The following is a 19,221-nucleotide window of genomic DNA, read 5'->3' as shown; positions in this document are numbered from 1 at the left end:
GTTCATCAAGCCTTACGGCTCATGGTCCACCTCAGGTCACAAATCCCCACCTCTGACTTCATCATTCCCACAATAGCCCTGTGCAGAGTCTCCACCAGAAATGCTGATGGTTCAGGTTCTTGGGTCCTGCTTTTGGGCACATGCTACGACTAGTAGCAAAGTACAAGGCAGAGATGCACAGAAAGAGCAAGAAGTATATGCAGAACTGTTTACAACCCAAACTATTTTCAGCTGCCATGGAGCCAGCAACAGTGTCATTTTTGTAGTTCAAGTTTCTAGGAATAAGGCAAATATTTAAAATTAATTTTTTCAGTTGCAACTGAACAGTACATTCAGTCTCAAGAACTGGAAAGTCTTGATCTATTAGAAGAAGGAGAGGGTCTACTAGATCCCACAACATATTTCCTTTCTAAGCATGATCACTAATTTAATTTGATTTTAAAGTTTAAAAATTCTAATATACGTTGCTAAAAGAGATTGTGTATGAAAACATATTCCGTCTCACTCTGGTACCATTTTAAGTATTCAAAACATTAAAAAAAAAAAAAAAAAATCTGCTGAGGGCCTCCCTCATAGCTGGGCTATTTATTAGTAAATTCAGCTTGCTCGAGCTTTGGAAGATGACAGAGAGACCTCTTGTGAAAGAATGATGTACTGCAAGCACACATATCACACCACCTTCTTGGTACCTTCCTTCGTCTTTTCCCTCTTTCCATACTAATGGGCTCTTTAGTGAATATACCCATTTCCTCTTCCCCATCGATTTCATCTCAGCCACCAGCATCGTGGTGGGAAGAATACTCCCAGGTCCCGCAGCTGACCCGCAGGCCCTCTGCATCTTTGGGAAACCCAGAACGGTTTGGACTGTGACCAATGTTCTGTGCTCAAATAACAGAGGGCCCCTCACCCTCAGAGAACTTGCTCCTCCCTGTCCTGCCCATTCGGTAGGACAGTCCTAGAGGTGGGTCAGTCTAACCCAAGAGGGAGAATGAATTTTCATGCATCATAAAAATTCCCATTTATTTCAACAGACTTGAAATCAGACCCATATACCTTTACAAAGTGCTTTACAAGCGCCTGAAAGTTTATCTCTTCTATTTTCTGGCTCTTAAAAAAGGAAGGATGTAAGAATATAAGAAAGTCAGAGCCAGCGGAGGAAAACAAATCTGTTGTGACAAGTAATAGACACCAAAAAAACCAAAGATGACGGATGGAAACTCGTTTTCTCTAAAATGAGAAGTCTTTCTGCATCTTATGGAGATTTGTCTGCATTTGGTTGGTTGCAGAGCTGCATGTATTACACGCTAGCAGTAAAAGTGGTAGACACAGAGTGCAAGTATATGTGTAAATCTGGCTTCAGTGAGGGATCTCTACACACACATCGTTAGTAAACAGAATACTGTGATAGCATCAGGTGAGGTACCTGCCTATCAGTGCTCAAAGAGCTTGTGTAGCCTAACTCAGCTCTAAGAACAGCTTCATTGTCATCACAGCCTTCCTCATCAGAAAGCTTTTTATACAGCACAAGGGTAATTCAACAAGCCTTACAAAACAAACGCACTCCACCGAGCTCAGTGATGGCCCTTTCTTCCACAGGCTCAAACCCCAGAGTCAAGCACATACCCCTCACAGTCAGTGTGGGACAGGGACCTGCAGTCAGTACCTCAGTGCTGCCTTGCTGATGGCAGCAGCAGTGGGATGGCTTATATCCATGACTTGAGAGATCAAGTCTCAAAACATGGGCAAAAAACCACCCAGCAGAATACCTGGCATGGACCAAAGAATCAGGAACCAGAGGTGGCTGCAATTGTTTTACTGGCCATTGCAGGGGAAATAGAAATAGCTGAGGCTCCCCAAGTACAGTCTGAAAATAAAGGAAGAATAAATTGGCTGTCAGACACTGGCTGTTTGTCAGTTAAGGGCAGTGATGAACCATTAAAAGTTGACTGCACACAGGCACTCCAGTGTTTTCTTCTGGTGTCTGTTCATTTTTAACATAATCTGCTACAACAATAGCACCAGTGGTCAATGTTTTCTATATCAGGGCAGCTGCTTCCAGGCTGTAATTTGGAAATGAAAGCTAGTGACCACGTACAGGGCTGCCGATTCCTGCAGTGGGGACAGAATTACTCACCAGCACCTCAAAGGCCTTTTCTCTGCCAGGTGCCTCATCTTCTCGTGACAAGGCTGGAGGCGGGGGGCGGGGGGGGGGGGGGGGGAAGCTGAGTGCAGGAACTTCAAGGAGCAGAGTGCAATAAAATCAAGTATTTGCTTCTAGAAGAAGAAAAACATCAGGAAAAAAAGCTGGGGAAAGGGAGGTTGTTGAGATCCTAAGTCCCCCTCTGAGACCCTGCCTGGTGATAAACTCCACCCCTTTCAGCTGCCTCCTGCCTATCCCAGCAGTTTCAGCTGCTTGGAAATGGCTGGTCCAGGACCACAGTGTCTAAGCTCCAGCAGCCCAGGTCAGCCTTAGCACAGCACAGGGACAAAGCTCCTCAGCTCTGACTCAGAGGAAAGAAAACAGCCCACAGAGCGTAGTAAGATACAGAACAAAATAACACATTTTATCTCCAGCATCTCCATCCACCCTCAAACTATTTATCCCTCAGGGACAAGACTTATAAGACCATCCCCTGTTCACCTTTGTCTGGATCCTCCTTGGTATCTGATGGTGTCAGATGGCATGTCACTGACAACTTCTCTGCTCATCTCTGAAACAGGCACAAATCTTGGTGTTTACCTCCAAAACAGACAAGCTGAACGCAATGTGAGGGCAAAACAGTGGCCAAAACGGTCAAGCCTTCCAATTGTAAAAAAAAAAACCCAAACCACAAGGTGTTCTTTGCTGCTGAAGGGCATTTGCTACAGGTACCATTTGCACCAGTGAAACAACGCCAGGAAAAAACAGAGTGTAAGCTTTCCCTCTGGGGAAAGCTCAAGGGTTATCAGTGGGAGAAGGAGAGAAGACTGCCTTTGCAACCACCTTCAAGGTGTCAGCCATGTTCCCACAGGGACAGCCAAGGGGTCTAACTGGGTGCTGACACACGCTGCTGGGATGGCTGGGACATCCCTCCTGGGACCTTCTTATGGGGACAGGCACTGTGTGATCTCCACCGGGGCAGTCCCTCCGGGCCAGCAACATGAGGGAGGCTTCCCAGGGAAGCAGGAAGAGGGAAGGTGCCTCCTCAGCATGTTTCCCTGGGGAGATTCAGAATAAAAATACCAGATTTCCTCACCTGCTGCCCACGGCAGCTATGACGCATGTCCCAAAAGCTACACCAGTTCACCCAGTCATCTCTCGTGCAGAAGCAGGGACATCATCAGATCTGTCCTCTGGATCACACTCCCTGCCGAGGGGTTGTCAAGAAGATTCCCATTTTAAAAACAGTCTTTTTGTTCCTCTCTGGAGACACTGTGAGAAGATGGCTATATTTAAAATGCTTTTTCTGGACTTATTTCAAAGTCGGGGGACTTTTCTGCACCCTGGAGAGAAACAGCTGTTCGTGTCAAAGTTCATTTGCAAATTATTGCAGCAGCCAAACCAAAACCTCTATGTGGGTCCAATTCCCCTGCAGAGAGGAGCACCCTGCAGTGCCCGAGTCTCCCCGTTTCTGTGCCAAGAGCACCACCCGGTGGCCTCCTCGGCCACATCTCTCTCTCTCTCAGAAACTGTAATAAAACTAAAACATTTGAAGGGGAAGGAAAATCGGAACCCTGCGGTTATGCAAAGAATTGTATGGATAAGATGGGCAAAACCCCTGTGTGTTTATTCTATGAAACCCAGCCAGTACATGAGCAATGAACAAAGTCCTGTATTATGGACATCTTGTGGAAGAGGGAAGTCGCAAGGATGAGTCTTGCTGGGACCAGCTGAATGTGGAAAGCTGCAGAAGCTTTGAGAGAGCAAGCTCTGATCCCACTCATGGCAGGCACTTGCCTCTTCCTCCTCCGGCACCTCACCTCCCAGGAAAGCAGCTCTGCTGCTTGTGGGGGACAAGTACCACCATCCCAGAGGTGCTGCATCGCACAGCAGCGTGCCCCTGCTCCATTGCACAGCTCCCCAGGCCATCAGCGAGCCGAGGCAGGTCCAGTACCACTGGCCTGGGCACTCATTTCCCCTTTTCTACCCACCCTTTACTATCAGTCAGTTCACCTCTACACAGGGTGTTTCACAGGCTTACTGCATGTTTCTTGGAAGCTTTGAAGATCTTGGGACCTAAAACTGAGCATTTAACATGTGCTCATCAGTAGTTTTTCACATATGGCTCCCAGGCTGTGCCCGGAGTTGGGCACTCATTGGGTTCCCTGGGGCACGCTCACGAGAGAAGACCTTCCTGAGCATGATGGGGTTTCTGTGTGTATCCTCCAGCTGCCCGAAGCAGAAATACATTAAATAATTCAGTGCTGGCAAGGGAGACAGCCCTGTGGGAAATAATTTATACAAGTGTTTTTGTCTGTTAATTGAAATTGTCGGGAAGAAAAAGAAAATTCACACTTCTATTAAGATGAAAAAGGAGAGTCTCCACCTACCAAATAATTTCCAGTGGCTATGCCTCAAGACCCATGTGCAAAAGATAAGAAAGCTCCAGTACTTTTAGTATACTGCTCTGAGGAGGTTTTTATAAGAGCTGAATGGATCCAAGGGAAAATTGAAACAGGTGCAAGAAAGCCATGCTCTGCCTGGCACAGGAGACCTTATCAAGCAGGCAAGTGAACTCACCAGTTACCTGAAATACTAATAAATAAAAAGACCTCAAAACAGTATGAGCTTGAAGGAGGAAAGGGTCAGGCAGGTCTAATTTGGGAGCGAGCAGCCTACACCAAACACCCGCAAGCTCAGCCTGGCAGCAGGGCACTGGCTGACGTGCAAGCTTGGGTCGCCTGACGCACCTTTAGCGCACTAGGTCGTGGCAACCATGGCAAAAGCACTCAGTCAGCTTATGTAGTTCTTCACCTCTCTTTTCTCCTCTCATTTCTCTTTCCTTTCCTGTCCTTTCCACTTTCATTTTCCTGGTGAGTTGAGAAAGAAAGGTTTCTATCATCTGTAAACAGACCAGCTGGCAGGTCATGCAGCCCTAGCTGTGACAAATACTACCAATGTGTGATAAATATATTCAGCATGTACTTCTCATGTTTATTTTCTGGATGTCACTTTGCCTAAATACAGCCACATCATGAGAGGCGTTTTTTTGCTAAAATACCAGAAGTGCTTTAGTAAAGATAGAATTACCTAAAAGGCTCTTCACTTCAAGAGACGCTTCAAGACACCGCAGCGCTGTAAACCTTTATCATTTTAGTTAATAGAAATATTCTCTCAAGTGTTTTGTACTGTGAGCGGTATCATTTCTGGGACAAGTCAGCATCACTGGAGAAAATAAGTACGAACACATGCAATCATTAGAGTCAACACGCACATGCATGTGCACGTTGTGAAACAAAATGTAGTGTCAAGCTTTAGATTCTTAAAATAGCAAGGCCCAATTTTATAGGGAGACACTGAAAAGATAAGCCCACACTAATTCAAAACAGGTAATATTACCTGAGTATGTGCTTTTTCCAGGTGTTAGCAGCCATTTGATGAACATCATCATGGATATTTCATCAGAATACAAAAAAAAATAAGGAAGAACTCAAAATTATGTCTCACGCTTAAAGCTCTTTGAGAATTTATTCAGATTTTTGTTTTAAGCCACCATTCCTTTGTTCATAAGAAACGGGTGATCACAAAAGCGTTTGCTTTTAAACCACAGTAATATTATTGGATTTTACTTTGACATAAATATTCTCGATGTCACAATATGTAAAGCAACATTTTCAACAGGTTAATACAGTTTCCTAAGCTGTATCCTTTCTTAAACAAACTTTTTCATTTCATGCTGTAACACTTGTCAGCTTGAATCTACAGAGCCATCTATTTTTCAAAGCCAAGTTTGCAGATTCTCACAAAGGATGCAGGTGAGAAGATGGTTTCTCTGCAGCAACTGCAAAAATTTTACTTGCCGCTTACATTCACTGTGAATTTCCACAAGGATTGTTTTCAGTAGAGAAATTTTAAAGAAAGGCATTGGATTGGTTTTGTTTGTAAGCTGCTGTTTACACCCAGCTTGTACCTCCCCTAGCATTAGAAGAGTCCACCCTGGAGGGTCTCTGGATGCTGTCCCACAGAAGGTATTCTAAATAGTCTTTGTAGACCTCCTTTTTCTTAAAGCTCATAGTACTGATCTAAGTACTTAAAATCTCATATAAAGTGCCACTAAATCTCAGTTCTCAGAAGTATTTCTCCAGCAGCAATGTCCCACGTTATAGAGGTTTGTATGTGCTGCAGCCGCACATAAAGGAATGAGACTGGTGCAAAGGGGGATGTGCAGGACCCGACCTGGAAAGTGCTTGTATCTTACACACAGCACTGAAATGAGGTGTAGACAGTGAAGTAAGATGAAACATGCACTTGAGCTTAGATATTGATCCCACTGTAGGGGGATCAGCTCAAGCCATTGTTAATAACTGAGAAAATGACAGTAAGCCTGAACGCTTATGTCAAAAATTTTACCCATCTCCCAAGTATTTTCTAGTTGAAAGCATGAGCCAGCTCCGTCACATCTCTAGAGAGCTGACTGTGGAGGGAACAACCTTCAGGTGCAGAAGAAGGGAGTAACCTGTTCTCCAAACCCATTCTGGCTGTGAGCAGAAGCAATGAGCTAAGGTTTGGCAAGAGAGACTCACTTGGCAAGAGAGGAATTAGGAAACACTTTCTGACAGTAAGAAGAGCAAAATACTATTACAGATTGCCTGAAAAGCATACGGGATCATCATCTTCAAGCTTGGGATCTTTTTCTTCAAGCTTCTAAAGAACAGACTAGCCAGTGCCCATCAGGAATGCCACAGGCATCTTACCTTGGAAGTAAATGAAGTGGTGACCTTCTGAAACGCCTTCTAGTCCCCTGAGAGTCACAAAAAATGTCTAGGGGAAACCACAGCAGATAAGCAGCTCTTAGCTACCCCTTTGAGCCTGGGGTTTTGCCTTGGCCAAACTTGTCAGCTCAGGTCTCCCGTTTGTGACCTTTTTCCCCTTCTCCACATCTCCATGGCAGACAGCCTGGACCTGTGGCACAGGGGCTCACAGCTCACAGCTCTGCCTTGTGCGAGCATGCGGTGTAAAGCCCAGGCTGCGGGAAGTGCAAAGGAGGGAGCTGAGTACACGAGTCCCGCGCTTGTTGCACAAAGTCTGGTGGATGTGTTCGGTAAAGTCTTCTGATCCGAGCTCACCACTATACCTGGCTGGCTAGGAAAAGTGAGTAATTTTATCTGTTCATTGTATCCATCATAGGCATAATGCTTATAATATGCATTATTATATGTGGTTATAATTAAAAATTGCCGCTTATTGTTCAATCTCCAGCTGCCCTTAAACTCATGTGTCCCAGACAGAAAACATTACATCTTTTGAGTACCACCTACTGGCACTTTAGATACAAACTACCATTCAACACCGCAGTAAGAAATGTTTATGCTGGCGCATGTCAGCCTCATGCAGGTTACGTGCTGGCCTCCTGCAAGATGTGAAGTGAAGCTGTCATTCTCTAGCAAAACAAAAGTCCAGATGAGAGAGTCTGCACAGAGCAGCCTCCCTCAGTCCCTTGCTGCTCTCCTTGCTGCTACTACAGCTCCTTGCTATTACTAGGGATTTTCTCTTTGCATTTCTCTTGTTGAAACAAACCCAGCTGCAAAACCTGACTTTTTAACTCCAGGTTCATTTAATCCTCTTTGAAGATACTTTGCAGCGATGACAGAATAGCTTCTGTCTCCCTGGCTGCTTTTAAAACCACCACCAACAGCTGCCCTTGATGTTCCTTGACAGAGGATTTCCTCTTGCACTCTGTTTTTCTCCACTGCATAATTCCCCTCCTCAGGCTAACCTTTTTTAAACTGAACTTACTTGGGGGAACCCACCCAATTAGATGTTTAAGTCAATTAGGCTGATTGACAGCAGAATTATGTCTAGCATATTCTTAATTGTGAATGCAAACACTCAGTTGGAATAAATACCTACCTCATAAGGACTTGCTGAGGCTTAATTAGTTAATGTTTGAGAAGAGCTTTGAACACATGAAGCGCTGTACAAGCACTAAATGCTATTCTCACCGTTCCTAGTAGCAGAGGCTTCAAAGTTGGACATGGCAAAGTTGAAGTGGAAGGATTTCAAGGACAGAAAGTGACCCTGACCCAAGGTCGCTGGGGACCACAGCTGCAGGAGTGGGAAGACAGACTGAAGTCAGGCAAGGCTTTGCTCTAACTAAACGTCGCTGCTGTTCCGTGCTCATGAAGCCTCTCTTGTTCCACAGCAGGATGGCAGCAGCCCCTGAGCTCCAGATCTCCACACCAGAACCTGCCCGGGATCAGTTCAGCTGTCAGGGCAGGTGTGCATCCTGGATCCCAGCTGTCCTGCACCCTGTGTTCCAGCATTCCTCCCGGGAAGGAATTCAGGTTACTGTGCTCTTATAGAAGGCTTATTGCAAAGCCATTCACTGAGGCATCAAGACACTAATGCCTAATAAACAAACAAGAGTTAAAGTTCATTAAGGCCTTTGAGGATCCCCAGAAGCATCACTGTTATTATTACTAGGTAATACAGATGTAGGAAAACTTCATGTTAACAAAAAACATCCACACACCTCAGCAATGCAAAGGATCTCTTTCCAAAGAACCATATATAAAGTAAGCGCCACCTTGAAACCCTGAATATAGATGCTGTTTTGCAAGTTGTATTTTTCACCAAAAAAAGACCACACCTGAGAAGCAGTAAAATAAGTATAATAGCTAATATACCAATGAAAATCATGAACGCTTTTTCAGCCCACACAGAACTGTCCTACTCAAAATCACAAATGCGTATGCACATGTGAACTGAAAAGCTTCTAGTTTGGGAGTCACAAAATATAGTTTGGACTGGCATAAAAAAAATCTCCCCAGAATTCAAACCATTGTAGCCTGCCAATAAGGAGGCTTCCACTTAAAAACCAAAGCTGTCCTATCCTTACCCTTCCTCTATCAGTCCATTTGACACCGAAAACAAATCGAATGACGGCAAATCTGGGTTCCTTGCCAGAAGCTGCTGAATTCTTTGTCTATTCTCTTCCCAGAATCCCTCATACAGGATCTGTCCAAGAGCTTACCAGGAGGATACTTTGGATAAAGGTTGTTTAGTTGTTGGTAAAATTCATAGCAGTCCCATCACTGATTCATTAAAATAATGATCTGATAACATTATATTTGATAGTACATTTTGAATAACATATTTTTTTTCTGCTACATGGAAAAGTAGTAACACTAGCAGATAGCTCCAAGAACTAACGCTACAGAAGAGCCAGCACAGAATATAACATTTATATTGTTAAAACACGTGCACGGAAGCTGCTAAGTGGAAAAGCCTCAAGCAATAGGTTTGTGCAAATAAGGGGCAAGACTCTCCATCAGTGTATACCAGCTCAAAACCATTGAAACACACAGAAACATCAGCAGATCTTTTAATTTCAAGATATACATTTTGGAAACTGATCATGAAGGAATCTCCGCTGATGGCAAGTACATAGGAGCCAAGTTTAATGTCATAAAAATCTGTTTCAATTTTCCTTAAAAACTGGATTAATAACCGGAAGAAAATATTTTAAATGGAGGATGGAATTTTCAAAGCTAATTACTGCAAAAGCATAAATCACAGAATCACAGAATTGTCTAGGTTGGAAAAGACCTTGAAGGTCATCCAGTCCAACCATCAACCCAACATTAACAGTTCCCAACTACACCAGATCCCTCAGCGCTAAGTCGACCCTACTAAATCTTACCATTATTTCACAGAAAGGGACAATATAAAACCCTTCTTGGTGGTTTTTAAGATACCACCCTCAGAACTTAAATATTTCATCATAAAAGAAATACAGGATCATTTTCAGTGACCATCACATTCAGTGGTCTGCTTTGGCAATTAGAGAACCAGTTTATTTTCCTGGTTGTTAAGAGTCTTATCTGCATATCTTTGATCAAGTTTTCCTCATATTTCCTGCAACTGTTCCCCAGGTGAACTGTGTACCTAAACACAGGTTTTGAAATATTCTAATTTTACAACCTTACCAGTCATTTGCCATTAATTTATGTGAGGCTTCATCTGTCAGGCGGGGTTTATTATTGTCACATTCTAACACCCAGCTCTGACTATTTGTCCCTTGAACATTAATTGCCTGAGTTATGAAAGCATTTAAAAGTAAGCTTCCATAAAATTGTGTGGCTGAATAATTGTTCAGAGTTATTTACATGGTGGAGAAGTTCTGCTTTTATTTCTTTTAAGGGATTCTCTTCCTGCCCCATTGTTAGGGAATTACTGTCCAGCTAGGGGTTGTTATAGTGTCTGTTTGGAATCAGTTATCCCCAGACACACAGAAATAACTGGGGAACCATCACAGGAATGTTGGTCACCAGCAAGGGAAAAGACATTTTTTATTTCACTCATAAAGCTTTGTTAGACTTGTCCAAAGCATTGATTAAGAAAATAAAGCATTTTGAAAAAAATTAGATTTTTCTTCAGCTTTTTCTCCTCTTGTTTTTCCCCGCTTTTTTTTTTTTTTTCATAATCTTTTTTCTTTCAAATGGTGAGGGGCTACTTTACATTGTGTCTCTCTCTGTTTAAAGCACATAGAAATAATACCTTACCAGGACATGTGCTGGCCTTTAGCCAAACACCCAACATGCTCGCATTTTTAAGGACACAACATTACACTTCCATTCGAAATACTGGTCAGCAACACACCTTTCAACTCATCAATCATTCTGTGACTGTTATTTTGGCCAGTATGTTATCAGCCATGGTGAAATGCATAAAATGTATTTGAACCATTTAGTTCCATCCAACAATAGGCACACAGGTTTCTTCTGAGCCTGTTGAATAATAAGTTCATATGCTGAAGCATTACAATGTCATTAAAACTGTCAACATTGCAAGCTGGGTAGTTGCAGATGCTTAGGATCACAAAATTGCACTCTTTTTGAAAATCCAGCAATAAGGTTTGCTTGACAACTTACCACGGTAGTTAATGACCATACGCTTCCGTTTTTTAGAAAACCAGCCTTCACTGCTGAAATCCTTGACATTAAACATTATCTAAAATGTTTTACACTGAAATTCTTCATGAGAAATGCCTTCTTACAACACCGTGGTTGTCACTGAAACCTTGAAAGCTTTACCAACTAACACAGCAACAATGATGCAGGAATCACCTTTTGTTTATGATGCACCACATTTTTCCAGTGATTAGAAGGAACACCCCTTATTCAGTCCTGCATCCTTTATCCAATAACACAATCGCAAACACTTTCTGAAGTTGACTGTTGTAGCACCTGCTTATCCCTAGCAAGGTACTGCATGGCTCAGTGTTCTCACAAGGTCAAATATTCTAATTGCTTGAATTGCTGAAACACTTACTATAGGAATAATCCTGCATTCCTCTAAATTTTTTGATGGTCCCATCTCTGTTTCAGTTTCTGAATTCAGAAAACAAAATACATTTCCAGTGACAATTTAAGGTTATTAGCTTGACTTTTTCTGGTTTTCCAATTGCTATGATTATCAAAACAGCTCTAATTTCAAAAGATAAAATTCTGCAAGAATACATCATCTGTTTATCACTCAAGGCAACAGAATGAATCAGTAAATTGCATGATATAAGGGGTCATCTCTTCTTTCCAAAGAAATAGCATGTAGCAGTGACAACTTTAATGGCCCATTTAAAAAAAAAAAAAAAAAAAAAATATTGCTGGACTCTGACTTCAACTCCTAGTGACATGGGAAACACAATTAAATCCCACTCCTAACAGCAAATCATTAAATCAGATTTAATTAACTACCTATACATACCATTAAAACGTAGTGCAATAAATATGTGTGATTATCATAAAAGTCATTCATTCCTAACAGTCTACACTTAGAATAAGAGCAGTGAGGAGGCTGTAGTCTCTAAGTACCAATATGTAATAAATGAGAGCCTGTACTGATTCTCACTGGCAGCCACTTTATCACATATGCTCACACCCAGAGAATCTAGCTCCTTCGAAAACACCATCAATATTAGATGCATTTTTATTTCCACTGCTTCAGCTGATACTGCAGGCCTGCAGGAAAATACCATTTTTAATAACAGAACTGAAATATACACAAGCTACTAAGAAAATGTGTCCTTTGAAAAAGCCACTTTTGCAATCAACTCAACTTCAACTAGAATGCCTGTTTCCACAAACAAAGCAAGTCTTTTTCTAAACAAACTTGAATTATACAGAATAAGAATTAATGATGGGAGAATTCACTTCTGTGTGCATTAAGCTTCCATGAAGCTAGCTCTGCTTGTCATGATCACTCTAACATCATAGTAGACATGATTAATGCAGTACAGGAACAAAAATGGTGTTTGAATCTCAGCTCCAGTTTTGCAATGAATTGTGTTGGTTTTGATGGGATTACGTATAGCAGCAAAGAAAAACACATCTGTAAGCAAAGGATTGCAGCATTAGAATGGGTCCTTCTAAGTGTAAATGAAGGTGCACACAATACTTAATGAAATTGCAAACCTTTTAAAACGATCATTTTCCAAATAGAGAAACTGTCAGAAGAAAAAAAAAAAATCTCAAAATACTTGGCCACACAATTGTTTCCCAATTTATTGGAAAGAATATTGAAATATAACATCCACTATAGAGTTAACCTTTATTGCAGGGGGAGGTGGGTGGGGAGTAACAAGAAGTCTAGAATGTATTTTAATTTAGAAAATTACACCTTCAGCCTAGTTGCAAATAAACCATATTGTAAAACAAACAGTGCCAATATACACTGTCAGCCCAGTTAAAGTGTCCATATTCCTTTTAGGAGCAAGAATGTCAACAGTAGAGAATTGTACAGGTGGACTCAGAGAACACAGAAAAATGCATGCCCAGCAACATAAAAAGCATTTTCCATATGTTGCTTAAATTAAGAGAAATCTAGGTGACAGAAGAAATGGTAGGAGAAAGATTTCAAATTGATACTTGCTTGTTTTTAGGAAGATCAGTTTATAAGCAAATTTACTATATCCTCAAGCAGACTGAGTATCACCCCAAATCTGGTACTTGCAGAAAAGCAAGCAGTCAACTCCAAAAATTTCACATTCACAATAGGACCATAACCCAAAAGGCCCAAGCTCAGAAAACAACATCCCACTATCCCTCTTTTCACCCCACAGACAAAAATTGCAGTAACAGAGAGATGGCAAATCGACCTATAATACCAGTCAGAACAGAGATGGCAGATTTAATGGGGTTTGAGTTCAGCTATTCCACAGAGTAGCTAAATAATCTTAGATGAAGAAGAGGGGTCCCTGAATAAAAGAAGTTAAAGTGTCTGTGTCTCAGAGGAAACAGAGTCTCTGCTGTACTGCCAAGCTTCAATCACAAGTCTCTTGGTCACACATTTTTAAATGTTAGGTGACTAAAGATACGAGCACGGACCAAATTCCCACTGCTCACTTTAAGGCAGATATGCACTATGCAATGTGAAATGCTAGTATCTTTTGCATACTTTCAGATGCCTAAATACTTTCAAACATTTTTGCTCAGTTCTTGCACTGGCCCCATTCCTATTTCCCATTTCTAAGGCCAGAATTTCCTAAAGAGATACATATTAATATGTGAAAATTTCATCATCTTTCAGTAATGGGAGTCATCTGAGGGGAGAAGAGAAGTTAGATGACAGTAGGCAGATAATAGGTGATAGAAAATAGGGAGGTGAGGTCTAGGATCAATGAAATGTAATAGCATACATGAAAGTGAAGAAGTTGACCTTGGTGGACAAAAGGAGGGGGATATCCAGGGACCACTTCATCTTAGACAGTGGAAAGCGTACCACTGGAGAGTTCCTACTTAGTTTGTCAGCCACAGGCAGTCACTAAAAGCTTGGACTTAAGTGTTCAGAAACACCTAACAATCACAAAGCTAATAGCACTGGCTTTCAAGGATGCTCAAAATGGATGATCAAAATGCTCAGTAGGACTCCAGCTGATCTCTGGGAGAAGCACATCCTTACATAGACCCCTAACTATCCTACAGTGACCACTTCTGTCACTACTGTAGTTGAAAGTCTTGACTGTGATTTTAAGTGCTGACCCAGTAATAAAATAAAATTAAAAAAATCCAGCTCTGACTATGAGGCATGTGTGTCACTAGGAAATGAAATATTGATGACCCAATTCTATATGTTTGGTGCCTCAAAAATCTGAGAAGTCTTACAGTTAGGGCATGAAAATCTGAGAGTGTGCTTAAAAACTGTAACCAGCTAGAGAATAGCCAAGTTTATGGTTAAAGATAACAGAGAATCAGGGTCTCTGATTTCTAAAGAGAGAAAAAATCTGGAATAGTCAATACCAGATACTAATGAAATAACCCTGGGATAACTAGAACCCGGTCAGGATCTCTGGTTGTAAGATAGGAATCAACCAACACCTTTAAGAGGCATGAAAGGATTCCTACTCAGCTGATTTGCAAAAACTTGCAGGAAACAAACAAGTTCTTCCCTTCTCTTGCCTCAGACCTAGCAAATCCAATGTAAGTAGATCTTTCCTATTGAGGTCTGCAATATGAATTTCACACTTTGCACTTAGCTTTGGGGGGGTGGGGGGTGTTTTTCTTGGTGGTATATTCTGACTTTCTTCATTGTTAGTATCTAAAGAGCTAGGAACACTATAACTTGTTTTAATTTCAGTGGAATATAAGGCCATATGAGAGTCTAAATCACAAAGATTTAATGAAGGGCAGGGAGGGATATTTCTTCTTGCTAGCAAATCAGCAAGAACCTGCTCTCTGTGAGACTTTAATCATCCACAGCTTTCAGCTTCCTCAGACCTCCTGTAGACAATGGAACCAATCAAGAAATGCAAGCATAAGGGGAAGATGACTCCAGAACCCAAGGAGACAGTAATCACTAGAAAAATCTCAGGAAAGGAAGTAAGAACAGCAAAAATCCTCACCCCTAGAGTATGAATTTGGTTTATGTATTAGAAACTGCTTAGAGGATAAAGATCAGGTTTGCATTGGAATATCATACAGTGGGAGGAAAAAAGATTGAGAAAAGACAGTAGGAGATGAGGGGAGATCTTTGAGACCAATAAGGGATTTTCACCATTTTTTTTGTCCGAGTCCTCTCTAATCTTACTAACTTTCAACATCAGCATCAATGCTTGAGGCTGAGCTCTCCAGAATTGTATGTGTTCTCATTGCTTCAAGCAACTTAAACCATAAGGACTAGAGACATGGACCCCTTAGAGCAGCATGGAGGCAGAGCAAGAACACTGGAAGCAATGGGAGAAAAGAAGGAATATCTAAAATAGGAGAGAGAAAGAAAGAGGCAAAAACCCTGAGAAGCACCTGGAAGCTTTCACAGCCTCCAACCTGAAGGAGGGCATAATGCCACATGTCTATTAGCAACACCAACAAACCAGTCCCTCAGTGCTGCCACAGCAGTGTCTGTACTTACAGATGCAATGCGGTGACAGTACACAGCACAGGCCATGTTTAGTCTGTCTGGGACCCAGAGAACTTGAGAGAAAAACAAAATATTTGAAAAAAAATTACATTTATATTCATTACAAGCAAATTCTCTATCTTCTGCACTATGAATAAGGCTGTAGACAGGTTCTTAAATGTGAAAAAGGCAACTTGTAGCACAATCTCCAAACTGTCAGATTCATTGCTGATAAAATATTCTTTTTATCACTTCAAACTTTATTCCTAAACGACTATATTAAAAATAAAATAATTACAAAATATAATATTGCAAGTCAGAAGCTATTTTTCCACAGTTTCCTATCCAAAATAGACTTAAATTAACAGAGAAGTTATTACTAGTACTCAAAGACCACGTAATGCTTTTAGAATATTAGGTTACACATAGCCTTAACTCAGGAAAGCACTTAAAAAGGGAAAAGGGAAAGTCTTCCTGACTCAGGGCCTCTAAAGCAGAGGTATGACATATCATATAGCTACTACTTGGGCATACAGTAAAGATTTGACTGGTTTGTTTCACAAATTCTTGAACTCCACAGAAAGTCTTATTCCAATATGTATTAAAAATAAGCCAGTTCAATTGAGAGTGCAATTCTTCTTTAAAAGCCAAGTTGTCTCTACTTTCATACATCATTCTTGCAGCAAAACAGTCACAAGTTGAAACAGAAACATGATGACAATACTCCATACTTTTTGGTAATTCAGAAAGTTCACACAAAATACTAGCACTCACCAAAAATAATATTCTGGTTCATATAGTGATTAAAATGTTCTACTGATTCTGAAATGCTTCTGACATTTCTCATTATGAAATACACAGGCAGAGCAGTAGCTCTGCAATTTAAAATACCCTCATTCATTTCTACAAGCTATGAATTCAATGCTAATACCACTGATGTTTTAACATCAATATTATTTGCTAGTACATGGAACTCATGAACAAAGCATTATAAAACAGACAACTCAAGTGCTTTCTGGATTTGGTTAGTTAACCAAAAATTCTGAGATTCAAAAGTTGTTCTAGGTTATGGCCCTTCTCAGGACTGTATTTTTTCCCCCCCAGGATTTCTTTAAAACTGCATCCAATCAAATTATAAAAAAACACGCAATGAAGCATCTGACACTTCCCCTGGGAGACCTTTCATAGCAAACAAGTTGTTTTTCCCCAAGTTGAATTTTAATGTAATTTCATCCCATTGCCCATTCTCATGGAAACAAGGAGAAAGAGTCCCCAGGGAAGGCAACAGGGAAAAAAACCAAACAATTGTTAAACTACACTGCAAAAGTGTATAAAAGCAATTGAAGATAAGGGTTAACTGAAGTCACAAAAGCAGCCTCCCAGCTTTCTATTTTCCATCAGCATGGAAGAGTCACAGATGCATGTGGATGGCTTCTAAGAAAAAATCAGTATGAAAAAAAGCTTGAGTTATCATTCCATAAATACACCTTTGGGAAAAGAACTGATGTTCCCTTAGAATTGCTTAACTTCTACTTCCCAGAGTAGGAAGAAAAGCTCTTTGAAAGTTATTATTAGTCTTGAAAAGATATCAGCCATGATATTTTCCCACTTCTTCTCATAAACAAATGAAACTACCATACTACACAGCACCACCCTAGTTTAACAGAAACATTGTACCATCTACTACCCCCTCCCTGAAAACATCAAATGAAAGATGTTGCCAAGGGAGATATCATAAAATATCTGATTTAGTCTATAAGAATTTTTCTTCCCTCACAACTTAATAAATAGTATCTTGCTGCTTAACATATCCTACAGCTAAAGAATATATCTACTTTTTTTTATTCTTTCACCTTCTCCATTGGTAGCAGGAATTGGTGAAAAAACAGTTTAGAGAATTAGTGCAGGATGTGTATGCAGACAGCTATTTTGAAAACATTATAAATACAAAACATTATAAACAAAAAACTCCTGGAAGATATCATACAAAACAAGACAAGAGTCATCACTAGTGTCAGCCACAGAAGCAAACATTTGTCATCTAAAACAGATATATGTTTTGTAATGTAAAAATCCAAATCAGTATTTAAAGAAAAATAATAGATACCCTCCAGGAAATATCTAGTCCCCACTGCTGTCAACAGAGAGACTCCTAAGCAACATCAGAGGGAAGTGGATATGAATTTAATCTCTGTCCTTCAGAATCTCAGAATCAAAAAAAAAGGCATGGCGATAGCCAGCAACAGCTATACACTAAAGGACCAATTCATTTGGAAAAGAAAACATAAATTTTGTTAAACAAGAAAAAGAGGACTAAACGAGCTCGAAGAGATTTCATGTGCCCTCATCAGCCACTTCCTTTCGGCGCTGAGCCCGGAAATGACGCTCAATATTTATTGTCACTTCTCTCTGCAAATTTCTGCTGTTAGTTTTTCCAGCTGTTCTGATCCAAGGGTGCTGAAGTACTTGTCGTGCTGTGTAGCGCTTCTGGGGATCCACTATCAACAGCCTGGTTATGAGGTCTTTTGCTGCTATTATAAAAGAAAGAAAAGGAGAGAGGGGAAAAGAACAGTGACGTGATGCTGCTAACAGTTATACCTACACAAAATGTCCTTCTTATTTTTTTCTTATTAGTTTTACCATAATGACTTTTGTGACAATCCCCAGGAGATATTCTAACAACTGGATTTAGAACTAGTGATAGGAGATATTAAATCTCCAAGCATATCTTTTACTGATACCATTCTCCCATTCAGAAAGAGAGAAGAAAGCGAAGGGAATTTTATCTTGAAAGCAGGCTGAAGGCATCAGGCTAGGTGTGCAGATTCACAGGAATTAGCATTGAGTATCTCATGCCTCAAGGAGCATAGAAGTCATAGAATGTTGTTGAGCATGTTCTTTAAAAGACTGTATAAGGAGAGAGAGGTTTTAGGATTTCTGATTTTGAAGAGTGCACAAAAGACACTGTACTAGTCTGTGAGAAGGAAAAAACTACCCGGTGCAGACCCCATCTGCGTTCTGCAGAGCAAAGATTTCATTCTCAGCTTTTGAGATTTTTGCGTACATCTTTACCATCTAACATAACCCTGGAGATTATTTTGGTACCTTTTTCTACAGAGGTAATTCATATAAGCAAGGTAAAGAAAACCTTGCTCTTCCCTCAGAAAGGAAGCAGCCAATTAAATCAATCGGACCTAATATGCAGATTCACAGCCATCGATGCTACCAGAGGACTAAATTCACATTTAAAGAAAACACAGGATCAGACAAAAAAAAAAATATCTGTAAGTTCATTGAGCTCACTGTCCCAAACAAAATGGAGTTCCTCCCACTCCAGGGAAGAAGTCTGTCACTTCTCAGATCTGCCACACATACTGAATCTTACCTGCAGAAATATTATCCCAGTATGGGGAAAGGAATTCATAGTGACCCAGCTGTATGATCTGAAACAGTTCTTCTTGATCACGTTCCTGACTGCGAAAAGGGGGAAAACCGCAGAGCAGAATGTAAAGGATCACACCGGCTGCCCACATATCTACTTCAAGCCCATAGCCTAAGGAAGAAAAGACAAACCAAAAGTCCTGTTTTAGAAAGAAAACTCACAACTGATAAGGAACTGTTTGGGGTTTTTTCATTCTATTTTCCGAGAAACACAGAAGCTCTGCTCAGTTTCTCAAAAAGTTGAGGTC

The 19,221-nt window shown here is 40.8% G+C and overlaps 1 protein-coding gene across 2 annotated transcripts in view; it reads right to left on the bottom strand.

The window, feature by feature from the left end:
• Positions 1 to 12,675: 12,675 nt before the first annotated feature.
• The window catches only part of DCLK3 (doublecortin like kinase 3), a 30,741-nt gene continuing 24,195 nt past the window's right edge, over positions 12,676 to 19,221 (bottom strand). The window contains exons 4-5 of one of the 2 annotated variants that reach the window (XM_074841703.1): positions 18,918 to 19,085; positions 12,676 to 18,063 (exon numbers count right to left, since the gene is read on the bottom strand). In XM_074841703.1, coding sequence (XP_074697804.1) covers positions 17,867 to 18,063; positions 18,918 to 19,085 — 365 coding nt within the window. In that variant the 3' untranslated portion in view covers positions 12,676 to 17,866. The remainder of the gene's footprint in view (positions 18,064 to 18,917; positions 19,086 to 19,221) is intronic. The other variant, XM_074841712.1, reaches the window with a different exon arrangement.

Source organism: Strix aluco, chromosome 1 (genome assembly GCF_031877795.1).
Source record: "Strix aluco isolate bStrAlu1 chromosome 1, bStrAlu1.hap1, whole genome shotgun sequence".
NCBI classification, from domain to species: Eukaryota; Metazoa; Chordata; class Aves; order Strigiformes; family Strigidae; genus Strix; species Strix aluco.
Note: the sequence above shows the minus strand (reverse complement) of the source record. Positions and strands in the feature narration are given on the sequence as shown.